Below are 21,187 nucleotides of genomic sequence, written 5' to 3'. Positions count from 1 at the left end.
ATCGAGAAAAACTAATTATAAATTTTAAACAGGAATTTGCTTTTTACCGACTTCCAAAAAGGATTTTTTTTTTTATGTTTGTTACGTCATAACTAGTCAAAGCTGGTGCGATGTGGTCCCATTTCAATTTCGTTCAGTTGTGACCATAGGAAGTATTAAAAAACCATGGAAGTCGGTTTTGTTTTTTAATAAAAATGATTATTCTGTTTAATTTTTTAGATTCTGATCAGGATACAACAATAAATGTTAATAATTTTTAAATACCCATTTGCATTTAAATGAGTCAGTCGTATCACAAAAAGAATCGTGTTAAAAGGCACAAAACGTTCAAAAGTTAAAAAAATAAGTACTTAAAGGGTAATCTCAGTTGCGTGAAGGAAAACGATGTTAGATGTTATCACCAGAATGGAAAAAAGTATTTTGAGAAAAAAGTATTTTGAGAAAAATATCCAAAATATCGACCCCTTCCCGCCAGATAAAATCGTAAACGCCAAATTAAATTTTGAATTATGGGCAACATTTAATTGTATTTTTTCAACACTAAGATGATGTAATCATCAGCAATCACATCAAAATTGTGTCCAATAAGTCTTAAAACAAAAGAATATAAGGATTTTTCTGTAAACAAAAACATCGTAAGCGTCATGTGGCTTACGATAATTTGGCGGGAAGGGCTCGTTATATTAACAATTTCACTATTAAATATACATAATGACATAGGTACACACACACATCTATCATTTCTATGTCGGAAGAGAGCAGAGTGAACAAAATATAATAAGATTTTATGTCGCATGTAGTAAATACAAATATTTTTCTTAGAACTGTTTTTTTATTGCAACTGCGCTGCTACCTGTATTACCAGAAAATTAAAGAGATTCTAGTTTTTTGGATGCACTATCATCAGAAATTAAGTTTTTCAGATGCTAATTTTTTTATCGGTTACTACAAATGTTTTAGAGCACTGGAAAACTTAAAGTAGAAAAGAAGCCTTCTTAGAAAAATATACCAGACAGTTTTTGCAGTACACTCAACTCAAGTCACTGAGGAACTCACTTTTAGAGCGGAATTCAGAGTCGTTACTGAAGTAAAATTTTTTCTCAAGTAGGTACAAGTCTGAGATGAATTTTGTGAGTGTTTGCCCAAGCAATTACTTCAAAATTTCAATAGTTGGAATTCTTCATAAGCTACAGTAAAGAAACCCTTAGGTTTTCTTAACGTAGCCAGTATCTGAAGTGGGCAAGAGCAAATGTTCACTTGAGTAAAATTTTTACTTGAGTTACGACTCTGAATTCCGCTCTTAGTGTTCTTCCAATCTTTATTGCAAAATTTAGGAACAAACTAAATATTAAATGTGTACCTAAATTAATATGCGGATTTTTATGAAATTCGTGAATGGATCTTTTATTGATCTTCTGCGCAGGGTTGTAAAAAATAATTTTTTTTTAATGCATTTGTTTTCTTTTACAAAACCAGTCAGAGAAAGTTCAAGACAGAAACTCAACGAGCCAAACGTAGCTCTTGGAGAAACTTCTGTAGCACTATCGAATGTACTAACCATTCGGCGAGACTAAGGAGAATACTCTCCAAAACGAATACTTCTATAGGGTCCCTAAAAGGGCCTGATAATCGATGGACAGAATCCTGTCAAGACAGTCTAAAACTCCTGGTGGAAGCCCATTTCCCAGGTTGTAACTCTGAATTAGAAAATGATTCTACAAACTCTTTGCACTCAATATGTGAAATTCCTAGAGAAATTATTACGAAAGAAAAGTTGATCTGGGCCATCAACTCCTTCTCTCCTTATAAATCTCCAGGCCTAGATGGCGTCTTCCCCTTGATGCTGCAAAAAAGTAGTGAATTCATTATTCCATACCTGATCACAATATTCCAAAATAGCCTACAAATGGGATATGTCCCTAAAACATGGCGTGAAGTCAAAGTTGTCTTTATACCAAAAGCTGGTAAATCCAGTTACACAGAACCCAAAGATTTCAGACCTATCAGTCTAACTTCTTTTACACTCAAGACACTTGAAAGGTTAATCGATATACATATCCGCAGTTATTTAAGACCGGAGACTATATCACCCTTTTAGCATGCATACACAAAAGGTAGAAGTGTAGAGACAGCTTTACACTGTGCAGTCAGAACAATAGAAAAGTCACTTGTGGTTAAAGAATATACCCTCGCAGCATTTCTAGACATAGAAGGAGCATTCAATAATGTTCATAACAGTGCAATTGAAAAAGCACTCACTGATCTTAAAATAGAAGACACGGTCATAAAATGGATCGTGTGCATGTTGAAAAACAGACAAATAAATAGTGAATTAGGTGGGTCACATATAAAAATGTACGCATCTAGAGGAACCCCACAAGGCGGCATTCTATCACCTCTTCTTTGGATTTTGGTGATGAATGAGATTTTCATCAAACTGAATAACAGCGGTGTCAAGGTTATAGCCTACGCAGACGATCTAGCTCTTCTAGCGACAGGTAAATACCTAACCACTGTAAGCGAACAATTAGAAAGCGCATTATCCATGGTCAGTAACTGGACCAGGAGATGCGGTCTTAAAGTAAACCAACTTAAAACAGAACTGGTACTTTTCACAAACAGAAGGAAAATTCCTCCTTTTGCAGTACCAAAAATTGATGGCACCCCACTTAAGATTTCGGATAAAGCGAAATATCTAGGAGTGATCTTGGATAAGAAACTTAACTGGGGTCCAAACATTCAAGAAAGATATAAGAAAGCCACGTTTGCACTTTACTCATGTAATAGAATTCTTGGCAGAAACTGGGGACCAAATCCCAAAATAATCATGTGGATGTATATCGCCATTGTCAGACCCATTCTGACTTATGGCAGCTTAGTCTGGTGGCAAGCTCTGGAGAAATCCACGAACTTGAAGACCCTAACCAAAGTACAAAGAGCAGCATGCATTAGCACTACGGGGGTGATGAGGTCCACTCCAACCGCAGGTCTGGAAGCAATCCTTAATCTCACTCCCTTAGATCTATTTGTACAAGAATTAGCAGCAAACAGCGCCCTACGACTCAGTCAAACCAACATTTGGAATACTAGTCAAAAAGGCCATACTACGATCCTTTCTAACTACGTTGGCAACAACGTAAGTACAGATTACATGACCCCTTACTTAGACTTCAACAAGTCTTTTAATGTCAGTTTCCCTAACAGACAAGATTGGGAAAACAGTGTACCTTTCTCAAATGAGTCGACTATCGCCATCTTTACTGATGGTTCGAAAATGAACACTGGGGTTGGTGCAGGTTTTTACTCAGAAAACCTTAACTTTGCCAGTTCCTTCAGGCTCCCCGATCACAGCAGTGTCTTCCAAGCCGAGATATTGGCAGTGAAAAATGCTGCTAAACAAATATCCATGATGGCGATATCACCTGCTGACATCACCTTTTTCATTGATAGCCAAGCGGCAATAAAAGCGATTTCTGCCACCTTAATCAAGTCAAAGCTTGTTTCTTGATGTCGCGAAGAACTTAGAGTTCTTGGTATGCAGCATAATGTAAGACTCTGCTGGGTTTCCGGCCACAGTGATGTGTTCGGCAACGAAAAAGCGGATGAGCTTGCAAGGGAGGGCTCAGTTCTTGATTCCTCTCTCACAGATTTCAACAAGATTTCTCAACAAACCAATGATAGATTGAACCTCCTAGAAACCTGCGGTCACACCAGGAAACTATGGCCGAACTTCGACAAGAAAAAATCAAATAAGATCTTACTACTTAGTAAGCCTTCCTTAAGATCCCTAATAGGCGTCTTAACGGGTCATAACCTACTAGGATACCACAAAAAGAAAATGGGGCTTAGTACGGTTGATCTATGCAGAGGCTGCGGTAATGAGGACGAACAGGAAAACACTGTTCACTTCCTCTGTCACTGCCCAGCACTCTGTCGTACTAGGAAAAAATTCTTAGGAAGTTACTTCTTTAATGAATTAGAAGAACTATCGGAACTCTCAGGCAATAGCCTACTGAAATTTGTCAAGTCCTCTAAATGGCTTGAACAACCATAGCATTCATAGGTTAACACTTTTTCATGAAGTTACAATACTTCAGGGTATCACAAGGGATCTACATTGATCTAAGTGTGACGGTAACAAAATCAACTGTCAGCCCATATAACCTAACCTAACCTATCTTTTACAAATTAAAAAAAAATTGCAGATTCATTTTTTTTTTCATTAAAAAAAAATTTATTGCAACTGAAAAAAAAATTGCATTAAAAAAGAATTTATTGCAAATACAAAAATTTCGCATTAGAAAAAATGTTATTGCAACTGAAAAATATTTGCATTGGAATAAAAATTTTGATTGCAAATAAAAACTTTCTGCATTGAAAAAAAAAATTGTATGCTAATTGTGTGCATTAAATGTTTTTTTCTTAATATTCGTCGAATTTCTTACAATTTTGGCTATTTGATTATACACTACGTTCAATATTATAGTTGAAATAGCTAATGTATGGTCAAATTTACAAAATTGTAAGAAATTCGACAAATATTTAAAAAAAAATATTTAATGCACTCACTTTGCATTGTATTTTTTTTTTTTTTTTCAATGCAGAAAATTTTTTATTTGTAATACATTTTTTTTTTTCAATTCAAAATATTTTTATTTGCAATACAAATTTTATTTTCCATGCAAAAATAACTAATTTTAATTTCTTTCTTAGTTTATTTTTGAATCAAAATATAATATTGCAAACGAATTATTAAATAATAACAAAACCACCCGCATTTCAAGGTAATCACTTTTACCAACCCCCTTCAGCAATAAATGAACACATGTATATCATAAGTATATTCCATGAACATGAGACAATGTTGTTGTTCGAAATACTCTATTTAATACTAATATTTTGGCTTCAATGAATAAATCTGATGTAGCCTGTGGTATCGAAAAAATTAAAAGTGTAAAGCATACCTAGAATAATAATTCCCTATGTAATGTATCTATAAGAAGGAAATACGCTCTAACAGAGTTAGTTTTACATCTACTACATAGACATACTACAGGATGCACTTCTAGCACTATCATAAAATGTCTGCACTTTAAAATTTTGACATTACTACAATCTACAGCTTTGTCAGTCTGTTTAATATTTGTTGAAAAATAAATAACAAAATAATCAATCTCAAAGCGAAACAAAATGTTAATTTTTATTACTTTAAGGGTGGAATTAATTGTCTTCGCTCAAGTAAAAAATTTTCTCGAGCACACGTCTTAGAAGAATTTCCTGTGTGATTGCTCATAAGCTAAAACTAAAGGCACGTTTTGGTTTTCTTCGCGTCCAAACGGAAAATCAAATGTTCACCATAGGAAAATGTTGACTTCAGTTACGAGTTACGACTATGAATTCTACTCTAAATATAAATACACCAATCAAGTAAAGTTTAGCTATGTACAGTAATTTGCAACAATAAACGTGTTTTTGTGGTATTACAGTACTAAGCTCAGTATGAAACAACAAATTATCACTAAGGCTAAACAAAAAATTCGATTTTTCTGATTTACAGACATTTTTTTCTTAACTTGTACATTTTTGCCACATCAACAACAAAGGATTATTATAGTGGAGTAACTTAAGCAAACCGGGCGCACAGATCGGATTTTGATGATCTCTTTTTTTAATTTTAAATGTAGGTAGTAAACAATACCTAAACCGCTATTGCCGTTCTGTTTTTTTTTTTTTTTAACTAAAACGATTACTTTTTTAAAAACTTTGTTTGAACTTTATAAATTAAATGATATCAAAAGATTTTCAAGATTATTAAAGAAAAAAAAATTATATGGGACAAAAATTTTGTTTCCATCGTTTAAGCGATAGTAGCGATTTTTTCACAAATTGACCTCAAACATAAAACCAATATTTGAATACTACGGCAACACCTACAATATTTAAATATACATTTCTTGAAAATCAGAAATTAATATCTATCTGTTAAACTTAAATCAAGTTAATTCAATGAAGTGTTTTTGAAAAAAAAATGGTCATCAAACTCGGAACTTTGAAAAAAAAAAAAATTAATTAAAAAAAATTCCATCTTATTTTAAAAATTTTTCGTAATAAAATTACAATTTATCTTTCAAAAATGCCTGGTCATATTTATTGTTAATTGAATTCAGAAGGAGATAAGGTCGTATGAATTAAAGTTACAAAAAAAAAATTTTTTTTAATTAAAAAAAAAATACTTCATTTCCATTGAATTTTCTTGAATTAAAAGGAATTTTTGTATCGAAATATTTGAGTTTCTCTTAAACTTTGACAAATTAAACATTCAAACTTGTTGTATTTGACTTTCAACAATAAAAACTATTGAACCAAAAAAAAAAATAAACTTGAGAAAAAAACAAGTTAAAATTTTTTTCAAAAACTTCTTTAAAAAAAGTTTTTTGAAAATGGAATACTTTATAATTTTTTATAAAGTGTAATACATAGGATTTGAATTCAACATAAAACAAATATGGGCAAACATTTTTAAAAGTTAAATTTATATTTTTATTAACTACAGTCCAAACGGATGGGCCGATTAATATGAAACTTGGTATGTAGTTGGCGATTCTCCAGATTGGTTTTTGGAATTAATTTTTTTGGCCCAAAAATCTCTAACAATTTTGTTAAAAAAATTAAATGCAAGTTTTAAGACAAGGTCTATCATTTGATGAAAAAAAACTTTTTTTTGAAAATCATTATTATTGGTACCTGCCATAAAACCGTATTTTTTTATTTTCTCCGAAGCTACTTATTCGATTTCAACGATTTTTTTTTTGTAAAAAAGCATTTATGTATTTAATTTCAATATACTCGAAAGCCAAAAAAAAATTTTGAAAAAATTAATTTTTTGATTTTTCAAAATAATTTTGAAATTTTTTTTTGAAGAATCAAATTTTCGAAAACCGAACTGAATTTGATTTTTTTGAAATTTTTGTTTTAGAAGTTGATTAGCGATTTCTACAAAATGGCATACCAATTTTATTTTAAAACTTTTTTTCCAAAAAATTATTTGTATTTATTTTATTTTTTTTTATATACATACATACAATCATGGACGTATTAGGAGAAAAGCAGACATTAAGAAAACGGTTCCATGTCAAGTACCGTTAATAAAATGGTTTTAAAAAAACATTTTTTTATTTCAAAAGAATGACTTTCTTTGCCGCATTACATGTATTTTTTAAAAATCAAAATCGTTAGAGCAGTTATTGAGAAAAACAATTTTTTCCATTTTGGTCATATGGCACAGGTACCGTTTGTTTTGGTCCTTACAAAAAAATTCTTTCACTTTTGAAAGGAATACAGACATTTCACATCCATTGTGTTCAATGGCAATATATACCGTTGCTCAACTTAAGGTCATATTTTGCGAAATACCGCTACTCTACATCAACACGAATATTCAGCCTTATCCTGAGTTTTAAGCAGAAATTTTTTCACCCGAAATAATTTTGTTCGCCCGAAATTTTAAAAGATATTATGAGTTTCACGCGAAGGGAATTTACATTTACCGCTAAACTAGTTTCGTGATTGCCACAAAAATTTTAGTGAGAAAAGAGTTTTCGAATACCTCGCATATTACTGGAAAAATTTTCAAAATACGCCCGGTTAGGGGAATAGCGAAATTCTATTTTTTTCGGATGGAAACTTGTTCACTTGAAACGATATGGCTAATTATCTTTAATTTAAAAGTTTTGAAACTCGACCATAACAAACATTAATGAAAGATCTATTAACTAATTTTTATTTGCTCGTGGCTAAAAGAACAAACATTTATGTACTTCCAAAATATTTTACTCGCCTAGAGAAAGAAACCCTGAAAATTTCATCGAAATCTTTAAGGTCGTTACCGAAAAAAATTTGTATATAAGAAAAGTGGGCGTGGTCGGACTTTTCTAAAAGTACTTCCGACATTTTGTACTGGCTTCGGGCTCATTTATAGCTATAAGTGAAATTCATCATTCAAAATTGAAACATCAGGAATCTGAAATGTTTTACTGATCAGCGTTAAGACTAATCTCTATAATACTGATCTCTATGAATAGAGATCAGTGAGCGTTTTTAGCACAGTAAATATAGCTCATTAAATGAAATGGTTATTTGACATTCGCGCCTCAAGCTATTTTTTTTCTGTTGATTGCATCAGTAATTATAAACCGGAACAGTAAACGAAACTAGGATGGCGGTAAGTAAAACGAAATGGATTTGACCGTCAGTTGTTCAGAAAAAATGAAATTTCATCAATACAATTTATAAAATAATGTGTGAATAAAATTCAACATCAAATGCATTGATTGTTTTTGAAAAAATCATTAGAAATATGTTTTCAATATAAGCTTAAAGTGCTTATAATAGTGATGGATAGGTATAACTGAGCCCTAAGACAGCCATAAGTAATGTATGTATGTATGTATATAGTCAGAAGCCCACAGTGTAAAACTGTTGAACGATTTTTTTCAAATTCCAAGACAGTCCAATAATTTTAATTTTTTTTATTTTTAAACACACAACCGCTTTTACACAAAACCAAGCATGCCATTGGATTTCTTTTATTAAACAAAATGTTTGGAAAAAAAATTCGAAAATCTTTAGTAGTAGAGTAACTAAAGCAAATTATTAGGTAACCCGGCCGAACAGCTCTGATTTTGATGATTTTTTTTTTTTCAAACGTACATAGGTAATTAAAAATACTTTAAAGTCTATAGATTAAAAATTGTCGATATTTTTGTATTGTTTTTTAAAATTAAAATAAATTTTTTTTTAACAAAACCATTTTTTTTTTGCTTAAATTCCATAAAACATATAATAGCAAAAGGTTCTCTAGGTATAATTTAAGGAAAAAAAATTTGAGGGAGTGAGGGACAATCTTCCATTGTTTAAGCGATAAATGCAATTTTCTCATAATCTGACTTCAAACACAAAAACAATATTTTGAAAACAACGGTAACACCTACAATATTAAAATACATTTTTAAAAAGCCAGAAGCTCATTCTTATCTCCTAAATTTTAATCCACTAAATTTAATCAAGAGTTTTTGAAAAAATGGTCTTCAAACTCAGAATTAAAAAAACAAAAATGTTATAAAAAAAAGTTAAAATGACTTTTTTCCAAACTTTTTCTAATAAAATATGAATTTATTTTAAAAAATGTTATAATGTTAAAGACTTTGGCAAATAAGAACTTTAAACTTTTGCTATTTAACTTTTAACAATAAGGGCTATTGAATGAATAAAAAATAACTTCAAATTTAAATGTTGAACTTTAAAAAAAAATAAGTTAAATTTTTTTCAAAACTTCCATAAAAAAAAGTTCTTCGAAAATGAAATACTTTTTAATTTATTTCTAAACCGTAATACATATTGACATTTCCTTTTATAATTTCAAATCATAATAAATGTGGCCAAAAAAAATTTGAAAATAAATGCATTTTAAAAAAGTTTCTTTCAAAAGCCCTTCATGCAATTTACTTAATTTTAATTTTACAAATGTGACTAAGCTTTTAGCTTTTTAAAAATGTATTTTTGAGTATTGTAGGAGTTGCCGTTGTGTTCAAATATTTTTTTTTTTTGTGTTTGAAGTCAACTAAGAAGAAAATTGCATCTATCGCTTGAACGATGGCAGATTGTCCCTCACTCCCATATATTTTTTTCCTTGAATTTCTTAGACAATCTTTTGGCATCAATAAATTTATGAAATTTAAGAAAAACTTTTGAAAAAAATTTGTTTTTGTTCACAAAAATCTTTAATTAAATTTAAAAAATCAAAACGGCAACACGGCAATTTTTAACCTATAGACTTTAAAGTATTTTAAATTACCGGCATTTGAACAAAAAGATCATCAAAATCTAAGTTGTTCGACCGGGTTCCCTAATATTGCCAATTCTTGAGCTTTAGTTACTCCAATATAGAGTCGTTTTTAAAAACAATTATTTTGTATACATATATAAAAATGTTCTAATATTTTTCAAAAAAAATTAATATGCGATTTTTAAGAAAACATTATTCCACACATAAAAGCGAAATTTCGATAAAATTCATCAACCCGTTTTCAAAAAATTGATTTTTCAAAACAAAATTTTGAAAAAATCCAAAAAATGTGTTTTTTTTTTGAAAACTAAACAACAAAAATATTTAACGTTTCTGTATAAAAATTTTGGCTGAAATCGGCTCTGTCATTTACGAGAAATTCATAAAAAAAGCGTTTTGTTACCGTTAGTTTTGGTCCTGAAAAAAAAATTTCAATTTGTCCTCTAGGGAATTATCCAAAACTATTTACTATCACGTTTAAAGCAAATCGCTCCAGTAGTTAAGGCCGTAGCTCGAGGTACAAACAGACAGACTGACGGACAGAATTGCATTTTGTTTTTTCAATTTTCTGGCATTCTCCTTTCTCCATCATCGTGATGTCATGTAAAATTGTTATCTCGAGTTCGATTTTTTTTTAAATGCAACTTTTTTTCGCTGTAATCCGATTTTTTGCGAACTTTTCAAATTTCCCAGCGGCAACAATCGATTATTATTTAATAAAAATTAGAGTAATCGTTTGTTGTTTACTCATTGTAAATACTGAGTTAACACATAAACATTGCTATGTTTATAATAATGAACCTACATTATAATTTAAATTACATTAAATTGATCCTGATCCAGATCCACACAAATAAAAACAAAAACATAGCTTATGTTCTCGTTAAGGTATACTTGGCAAACCTATTTCTGATCTTAAAAAAACGTATAATACGTTCCTTACACTTTCAATCGATTGACATCAATCACTTCAAAGTATGTAGGTACACAATAATAAAAATAAATGCCACATTGTTTTTTTTTTTTTTTTTAATTGACAAAAATCAAAACTATGTACCTTAGTTATTTACATTTTTACAAATTAACATCAATCTGATTGAATGTGGACCGAATAAAACAACGATAAATTAAAAAAAATAAATTCAATTAAACTTGATTTCACAGATTACAAAAAAATATATATTCCCCACAAATTCTTACCCATTTTCCATTTTTATTTACTGATTAAATACAAAGATTACAAAAATTGCAGACTATTAACACTAATCAAAACAAAAAAAAAAAAAAAAAAAAACTTACCGAACGGCATATGAGCACCATTTGGGTGGATAGGTGTTAGCTTTCTAGCTAATGGCGAGGATGCTACACCTGAAGTTGACGAAGGTGATGATGAAGAATCACATGATCCTTCTAACGATGTTTGTTGTATTGCAGGACCAGCAGCAGCAGCAGCAGAAGCAGGTTCTGGATGATGATCTTTACTACTACTATATTCATCTGCTGCTGTGGTTATAATTTTTGTTGTGTGACTGTGACTACTACTGCTGCTGCTATGATGATGATGAAGATGATGATGATGATGTAGAAACGAAGTCACGGGTGCAGTAGGCGGTACCTCACCCATTAATAATGCTCTAGCTTCATCCTGTGCTTGAGCCCGACGCCATGAAGTTTGTAATGCCATTATTTTTTGGCGATCCGATGTTAAACGACATTTTTCACAATTACAACATCGATATTTGCAATATCGCTTGTGTCCCTTTAATGTTATTTTCAAGCCATGATTCTTGCAACGAGCACAATTTGGAGGAGTTCGCGGTGACAATGAACTTCCACTTGAGCTTGATGCTCCACCACAAATATCTGCTTTCGTATCAATAAAGTCTGAATCTGACATTTTTTTTATGTCAGCTCAGTTAAATTATAAACCATCCAAAAAAGATATACAAATAAAAAAAAGTATATTTTATATTTTAGCAAGTATTAAGAAGATAAGTGTATAGGTAAGTTGTGGTATCTAAAATTTGTTAAAATATCGTTCAAGATTTTTCTTTAAATTTACACACACATACATATTGATCGGCAAAAACGAAACGAAAACGAACAACAAATCCAGCAGAGGCAAGTATATTGCTAATATAAAAATGCCTATAGAATAGAGTAGTTTAACGATAAGAGACTAGATCGCACATGTTTCTCTCAGTTATCGTGTGCTTTTTTGTTGTTTTTTTTTTAATGTGTGCATTTATTTTCTCCGCCGTGTTAATAATAAATATATAAAAAAAAAAAATTTACTCAAACGATGCTATCTACTGAATTCATACAAGCTCTCTTTGCTTATAAAAGCTTTCATTGCACAAATTTTTAGATAACAACAATAATATCATGTATGCGTTAAATTCTCCCAACAAAATCGTCGTCGTCCGAAAAGTACTTAAAATGCATTTAAAAAAATTAAACAAAACTTTTTTTTTTATGACACTGGTTGATATTTTTTATAGTAGGTAAGCTATTTGAAATTTCAAAATGATTTTCTTAGCGAAAATCGTTCAGACTCTTTTTTTTCAAATTTCTCAAAAAGCACATACAAATTTTTTTCAAAATGAAACTACTCTCTCAGAGAAAAACATACTTAAAATTCACTGGTTTTTTTTTTATAAATTATTTATTTATATTCCCTTCTATATTTATTCAATTGCACTTGCAAAAAATGAACTATAAAATTATTTTTGAATTTAATACACAATTAAAAAAGAAGCAAAGCACTCTGCTCTACTAGCTCTTCCGCACAGAGAAAGGAAAAACGAGAATTTTTACGGTGCAGTTGCATAGTGCAGAAATTTTATAAGAAACACGAACATCAATGTGGAAAAGAAATCGAATGAGCGCAATTTAACAGCGGCCAAACGTCACGGATATAGGTAAAGTTAAAAGTAAAGTATAAAGTGTATAATATTGGAACCTCTGCCAACGAACCGACTTGCACCACGATACAATTACGAATACACGAATCCACCACCTCTATGTTTTAAATGTAGAATGTAGCGAATCCGTGATGTTGACGTTATTTTCGCCATCGTTGTGTGAAATTGTTGTGATGTTTCTTTTGCTAATGCCATATTCTCTCTCCCCATTTTGGCGAACCAGTGCTGTCGCAGTGGATTATTTTAGGGGGATAGTATCCAATAGGTTCTTATTAATATAGTGATATTCCTATTAGTCTAATAAGAATATGACGCATTTGAATGGGTAAACATGTTTTTTAGGCAAAAGAATTACCTTTGACTAGAGTAATTGAAGATTCTTGTTCAAGAAAATCAAAAAGCTGTTCATACAAATTGAATTCAATATAATTTTTTTTAGATATGTATTGGTTTGTTTTGGAAATAGGTAGGTATCGATAACATTAAAAACCTGTATTTATTAAGGCTGTTGTGCCAATCAACTTTACCTCTTTGGAGTAGATCTTTTTCTTCCTTTCTTTTGAATTCATCGAAATCGTCTTTTTACTTCGCTGAATTCTTTAAAACAGCTTCACTTCAAAAATGCCTGCTTCAATAACACGTGTTACTGATATTTTAAAAATATATTTATTTTATATCCAATAAGGTATATATTTAAATGAAAAATTAAAATTAGTAGGTACAGCAAAGATACAAGTTTTTCGTGGAACGAAATATAGAAAGTCTGATTTTTTCAAATCTGAAGGAAGGGCCAGTGTCCAGTGACCTTTCGGAAAAATCGTTATAACTAGTGATTTCGTAGTTTAGTTTTTCTTTATTCAAAATTCAATAATGCTGTTCCCTAACATTTCTCTCTTAAAGTTAAAATGTCCTTGTTATTCTTGTAAGTCAGTCTTCTGTAAAAAAAAAGTAAATTTGTGCCGTGATCCAGTCGGGTAAGGTTTTTGTATAATTTTACTGCCGAATCCTGCTATCGCAGGATTTCTTATTTATATATTTTTATATAGTGGAGTAACTAAGCTAAGAACATAGCAATATTAGGGAACCCGGCCGAACAACTCCGGTTTTAAAAAAAAAAATTGAAGATTTTTGTGAACAAATTTTTTTTAAATTTCATAAATTAATTTATGCCAAAAGATTGCCTAGGAAAAAAAATATATGGGAGACAATCTTCCATCGCTTAACCGATAGATGCAATTTTGTCACAAATTGGATTCAAATATACAAGAAAAAATATTTCAACACAACTAGAAACTTATTCCTATTTTTAAAATTAAAATTAAGTAAATTGAATGAAGTGTTTTGTAGGAACTGGTCCTCAAACTCAAAATTTTGAAAAAAAAAAATAATTATTAAAAAAATTTTAACATGTCTTTTCAAAAACTTTGTGGTATGGATTTATTTTTCAAAATGTGTGGCCATATTTATTGTTATTTGAATTCAGAAAAAATAAAATGCACGACTGGGGTCGCACGTACTTGCTCTTGCAGTTCAAAGCACTTTTATGTTAGTCTACTTATAGATTTTAAAAGCTGGCTCTAAATTTAAAAAAAAATTGATATTGGGGAAGAGCCGACATTTAGGGTAAAATTTTTTTAAATGAAAAATTTTTTTTGTTATTTGACGTTTTTGAAAATAATAATGTAGTTTTATTGCCACTGCTTTAAATATTACGTATACAAAGTTTAATCAAAATCGTTAGAGCCGTTTTCGAGAAATTCGCAATATCGTATTTTTTTGTATGGGAAGTATACGTTCTAAACGAGATATAAAAAAAAACAAAAAAAAATCAACTTTCAGAATTCCATAAAAATCATCTGTACCAAATTTGAAGAAAATCCGTCCACCCGTTTAGGCTGTGGAAATGTGTACAGATGGACGCACAGACGCACAGACGAACGGACGGAATTGCGGGACCCACTTTTTCGGAATTCTCCATCATCGTAATGCTGGTTTTGATTAAAACCTCAATTTTTTTTTTCGGCACGAAACCAATACTTGCCCTATAGAGCAAGTAAAAATGGTAATATGTATTACAGTTTATAAAAAAAAAATTAAAAAGAATGTATTTCATTTTCGAAAACTTTTTTTGTAGAAGTTTTTGAAAAAAAATTTAGCTTATTTTTTTTTCAAAGTTGAACATTTAAATAGAAAGTTTGAAGGTGTTACTTTCCAAAGTGTTACAGAAAAATACAATGAAATTTTTGTTTTACTCCACTAATATATTATACTTCAATTTAAATAGTTTTTAAATATGAAAAAAAGTGAATTTTGTTAATTTTGACGGGGCCGAAGATAGTAAAAAAATAAGCTTTGAAATTCAAGGGTTTCCTATATTCGGTCCCCTTTTATTGATACAAGTTTAAAAAATAAAAAAAAAAAATAAATACATTTTTGAATCATTTGATGTTATTACTTATCAATATTCATGTTCAAAATTATTTTTAAATTCTTAAAAAAACATAAATTAAAATAAAAAAACATTAAATTTATTTAAGCTTTACGGATGTCCGAAGATGGACAATAGATGGCCGAAAATAGGAAACAAAGGAAAAACGGACTTTTTTTTACAAAAACTTAAATAAATTGATTTTGGGAAAATTATAAACTTTTTTTAATTTCATCGAGAACGTTTTAAATAAAGTACTACTTTACTGAAATAATTATTCGAAAATATTGATATTTGACGTTTTTGTGCTTTGTTCAATAGGGAAATGTCCCAAATATTGGGAAAAAATCAGTGCGCCATTGTGGCAAACTCGAATCGATCAATGGGGAGCTGTTCCAAATGTTGGTCTGACCATTGAGAAAGAAATAAATGAAGTACTACTTTACTGGAATAATTATTCGAAAATATTGATATTTGACGTTTCAGTGCTTTGATCAATGGGGGAAATGTCCCAAATGTTGGTCTGACCAAATAAGTAATTTAATTTGATCAAAGTTATAGCTTGTAAATAATATTGATAGGTATCTTTTTTTGTTCATATTTTTTTTTGTGAGGACAATATTTCCCTATGAAAAATACTTAAATTTTGCAAGGTGCAGAGCGTCAAATTTCTGATGGTTTGGTATACTATTGAAGATTATGCGATTTTTCAAGCCAAAGCTACGGAACTTAGTCGAGATCAATTTGTATAAAAGATACAAAAAAAAAAAGGTTACATTTTATGTCAATACAAGAAAAACATTATAAATGAGAGTGAGTTCTATTTGTAATCATTAAGGTGGGATGGTCAATTTTCTAAAAAAAAAAATTAAAAAACCGTAGGAAGCCTGCTCTCAAATACAAAAATCGGTTCACACAGCCGAAACTTTTGAAGTACATAAGAAAACATTAAAAAAAAAAAATATAAACAAATTTAGAACCTTTTTGGAGTTGGTTAAAAAAATGGTAATACTCAAAATATCGTGGTACCTATAAATTTTTTTGAAGCCAAAAATCCAATATTTATTTTTTTTTAATAAATTATTTTTTTTTATATTTTGAAAAATAAGTTTTCAAACTCAATTTTAATATTTTGAAAATCCAAATTAAACATTTTTGTTTCAATTAATATTAACTTGCGATACGGGTACTATAGGGCAAGTCTAGGATTCGTAAAAGAAACTCGAGATAACAATCAGACATGACATTACGATGATAGAGAATGCGAAAAAATCGGGTCCCGCAGTTCCGTCTCTGTCTGATTTTATCTTGATGTACATCCTAAACTACTGGAGCGATTTTCTTCAAACTTTGTAGTTATGAGTTTTATAAGATTTCCTAGGAGCGAAACAAAAATTTTATTTTTAGCACCAAAAATAATAGTACTTGCCATATGACGAAAAAGAAAGGTTGTTTTTTTTTTCAAAAACCTGTCTAACGATTTTGATTAAAAAAAAATACATGTACTGTGGTACATAAGGTGCTAACTTCGATTTAGAAAAAATAATTTTTGGACCGTTATTAACGGTACCTGCCATAAAACCGTTTTCTTGATTTCTGAATTTCTCGTAAATCAATAAACTGCTTTCAACACTTGTGCAAACGCGTTTTAAAAGCCTTATTTAAAAATTTAGAAAAATTTTCAAAAATGTAAATTTTGATTTTTTTTTAACATTCCAATTTTTTTGAAAAACCACTTTTTCAAAATGGATCAATGAATTTACTTGAAATTTAGTTTGAATAGGTGGAAAAATAATTTCTTGAAAATGGCATACCAATAATTTTTTTTATACAACTTTCGAAAATTTGTATACAAAAATTATTTTTTCAAAAAACGGCTCCAACAATTTTCAAAAAAAAAATTCCAAAAATATTTTGTTATATAAAAAATCATATGGCATACTTCATTTCGAGATTAAAATAATTTAAAAAGGTGTTTTCGTAATTTTAAATTCAACTTTTTTTACATTTCTTATAAGATTATTGATAAAATTAAATTAAAATTATTTTTTTACGGAGTTTAAATAAGCAACTTATAGAGCATAAGAGCAAGTACGTGCGACCTAGTCGTGCATTTTTTTTTTTCACAATTTTGCAGGTTTAAGTTTAACTTTTGTATATGTATTAAATTGTTTTAATAATTTTTAGTAAGATGAAAAGTTTTTTAATTTTAACCGTACTTGCCATAGAACCTTTTTATTTTCAATTCTGATTTTTAATATAAATCAGAAATAAAATTTTGAAAAACACAATTTTTGGGTTTTAAAACAAAATTAAAACGGGACATTGAATTTTTTTTATTTTTTAGTTTTAGATGTTGATTTTTTGTTGTTTTTTTTTTCAAAAAATTATTAAAAAAACGATTTTGATTTTTTTTTGCTAAAAAAGCATCTTAATAAAAGATCAAGTTTCATACTTGTTTTGCAGCTCAATTTGTTTCCAGATGTTGTTTTTTTAACCTTTGAGTAACGAATTTTTTGTTATTTTTTTGTTTAATAAAAAAAGCATCATAAGACCATTCATATCATTTTGTCTTAAGTTAGCGGTTATTGATTGTGGTAGCAGCGTTATTGTATACCAAGTTTAATCGAAATCGTTATTCCCATTTTCAAGAAAACTGCAATAACTAAAAAAGTTGGTATCGGACGTACACTTTTTAAGTGAGATATTCGGCCCTCACGAGGTATCTGTCAGAGTAGAAAATTCTTCGATTTCATACGAATCTTGCTTCGAGGTGTGCACCTTTATTGCTATTGTCAACTATCAATTGATGATTGTAAACACTGAAATTCGATGTGTTGTAACTTAATTTAATGTTTTGATAATTTCTATTAATGCTTACCATCTAGAATTGATAAACATTATAGAAAATGATTTAGAAACAAATTAGATCTAAATATACTAAATTTCAATACGTACCAATTGATAGTTGGCAATCGCAATATAGTTAAGGTAAGATAGTACATAAAATCAACAAATAAAAATAAATTGTTTCACTCATGAAACTTGGCAAAAAGTTTGCTTTTGGGATAAGAATCAAGGATAAAAAGTCTATACAAAAAAGTTGGGTGTAAGGGTAAGAGGGAGGTGATGAAGGTCAAAAATATAGTGAACAATATTGTTTGTGGAATATATAATCATATCAGAAATGTTTTTAAGACATAAAACAATACCATTGCTCTAAGAAAAGTTATTGCCGATTAAAAACAAGGGTGATTGTTTTTTTACCTCAACAGGTAAAACATAACCGAAACGTCCGAAACCCTTGTGAAAAACATGCTACACTGATGAAATTCGGGATGAAGGTTTTAGATAAAGCAGGGACAAAGGATTCAAAAAGATCTTAAAAATGTTTTTGGTGAAAGGTTGTTTTTTTGATGGATTGAGTTATGTGTGAGAAAGGTATCATAACAGCTGACTTATATTTTATTAAATTTTAAAACTTGGTGAAAAAGTTTTGGTTGGTATAAGAATTAAAAATCTATAAAGTGTACAAAATTATCTTGAGTGAAAGGGTGTTTTTTTTTTTAAGAAATGATGGAATTCGGAATTAGTAACAGAAAAACTGGGAAAAAATTGTTACACTAATGAAAATTGGTAAAAATGTTTCATTTATAACAGAAACCAAGAACCCAAACAGTCTATACAAATATTTTAGGTTAGAGGGTGTTTTTTTTTTTTAAATCAATGGTATAAAAGGTACCCTTACGAAATTCATATATGTTCTCTTTCCCATGGGAATTAAGAATAAGAGAATCTATAAATTGTTTTCATGCGAAAGGGTGTTTTTTTTTAGGTGTAGAGAAAATATGGGTATATTTGAAAAAGTGTGTAATACTAGAGTAATATTAGTGGTACCCTATTGAAATTCAGCAATTATATTACTTTTAAGATAAGAAACAATAATCTAAAGTGTCTTGAAAGATGTCATGGTTAAAAGGGTTTTTTTTTTAGTGAAAACAAAAATGATGGGTCACCCTAATAAAATTTGGTAAAAATATTGAATTTGGGATAGAAAGTACGAATAAACAGTTTTCATAAACAAAATTTTGGTGAAAGGGTGTTTTTTTTCGAAGAGACAGTAAAAATCTGTAATTGGTCCCAAAAAGCCAATGATTCATTTTATTTTTGGTTTTGATGACAAATTAAACGTTTAAGCCTCGTATGTTGCTGATGTGGAACGAAATTTTCCATACAAAATTTCGTTTACGAAATCTTGTTTTTGCTTTTAAACTTATTTTTTGATGTTTATTCTTGAATTTTTTTATTTGCATTTTCCTAATTTTTATTTTGCTATAATACCCGTTGGTAGACTTCAAAATTTTTCGTTTCGCTTCAGCAGCGTACTAGGCTTTATACTTAAGTTCTTAGACGTTTTACACGAATCATTGGCTTTTTGGGACCAATTACTACTGTCTTTTCCTTTCACCTAAATTTAAAAAAAAAGCAAACTTTTTACCAAAGTTTCATGAGTGTGACAATATTTTATTTTTTAAATGCTTATTTTACCTGTACTAATAGGGGTGAAAGACTCTCCGATTTGTATGAAATCGGACAAAATTCCGTATAGAGCTAGTAAAAAACAATTTATTAAAAAAATTAAATAATGGATTATGGCACATTCAGCTTTTGGCACAAAAGAATAAAATCACTTACATTTCCAATTAAATTTCGAAAGGTATTATTAAAAAAACAATTGTTTTACATTGTTGGGGTATTTGTTTACTTTTTTAAAAGAAATGTTAAAGGATCAACAAGTAGCAATATCTAGTGTTTTGTGTTTATATAACTGTAAAACAGTTTTCTTAAGGTATGAACCATAAACAAAAAATACCAAGACTGGAAACTCGGCGGTCAACTGACGTTTGCCTACAAGCTGCGAGGTGTGGTGAATGTCGTGAACCTATTGTTGTGTTCGTGTCCGATGTGTGGTGAATGTCGTGAATCTATAAATGTGTGCGTGTTAACGTCATTTACCAACGTGGTGGCTTTCACATATATTCAGACAACACTGTACACAAAAGGGTTTTGGGGGGAAAGACGTACGAAAGTTTCCAATTTTGGTATTTTTTGTTTATGGGCGTGCATCTATCTATGTGTGCGAGTTCGAGGAATGGTGAATTTCGTGAATCTGTCTATGTACGCGTGGGCATTTCAAATTGTCCCACGCGGGGCATTTAGAAATAACCCACGTGGGGCAATTAGAAATGACCCACGTGGGGCATTTCAAAATGACTCACATGGGGCATTACAAAATGATCCACGTGAGGCATTTCAAAATGATCCACATAGGGCATTACAAAATGACCCACGTGGAGCAATTCAAAATGACCCATATGAGGCATTTCAAAATGACCCACATGGGGCATTACAAAATGACCCACGTGGGGCATTTCAAAATGACCCACATGGGGCATTAAAAAATGACCCACGTGGGGCATTAAAAAATGACCCACGTGGGGCATTTCAAAATGACCCACGTGGGGCATTTCAAAATGACCCACATAGGGCATTACAAAATGACCCACGTGGGGCATTTCAAAATGACCCACATGAGGCATTACAAAATGACAAACGTGGGCCATTTTGAAATGCCCCACGTGGGTCATTTTGTGATGCCCTATGTGGGTCTTTTTGAAATGCCCCACGTATGTCATTTTGAAATGCCCCACGTATGTCATTTTGTAATATCCCATGTGGGTCATTTTGAAATGCCCCACGTGGGTCATTTTGTAATGCCCTATGTGGGTCATTTTGAAATGCCCCATGTGGGTCATTTTGAAATGCCCGACATGGGTCATTTTGTAATGCCCCACGAGGGTCATTTTGTAATGCCCCACGTGGGTCATTTTGTAATGCTCCACGTGGGTCATTTTGTAATGCCCTATGTGGGTCATTTTGAAATGCCCCACGTGGGTCATTTTGAAATGCCCCACGTGGGTCATTTTTTAA

The 21,187-nt window shown here is 30.4% G+C and overlaps 1 protein-coding gene across 3 annotated transcripts in view; it reads right to left on the bottom strand.

Moving 5' to 3' along the window:
- Window positions 1-13,835, bottom strand: part of LOC129917220 (protein doublesex-like) — an 80,982-nt gene extending 67,147 nt beyond the window's left edge. For 2 of the 3 annotated variants that reach the window (XR_008772611.1, XR_008772612.1), the window contains exon 1: window positions 11,144-13,835. Coding sequence is in view for 1 of the 3 variants with exons in the window: in XM_055997622.1 (XP_055853597.1) it covers window positions 11,144-11,741 (598 nt within the window). In the remaining 2 variants the exon portion in view is untranslated. The remainder of the gene's footprint in view (window positions 1-11,143) is intronic. The other variant, XM_055997622.1, reaches the window with a different exon arrangement.
- Between the last annotated feature and the right edge of the window lie 7,352 nt (window positions 13,836-21,187).

The sequence above is a fragment of the Episyrphus balteatus genome, chromosome 3 (assembly GCF_945859705.1).
Source record: "Episyrphus balteatus chromosome 3, idEpiBalt1.1, whole genome shotgun sequence".
In the NCBI taxonomy this organism is placed as follows: Eukaryota; Metazoa; Arthropoda; class Insecta; order Diptera; family Syrphidae; genus Episyrphus; species Episyrphus balteatus.
Note: the sequence above shows the minus strand (reverse complement) of the source record. Positions and strands in the feature narration are given on the sequence as shown.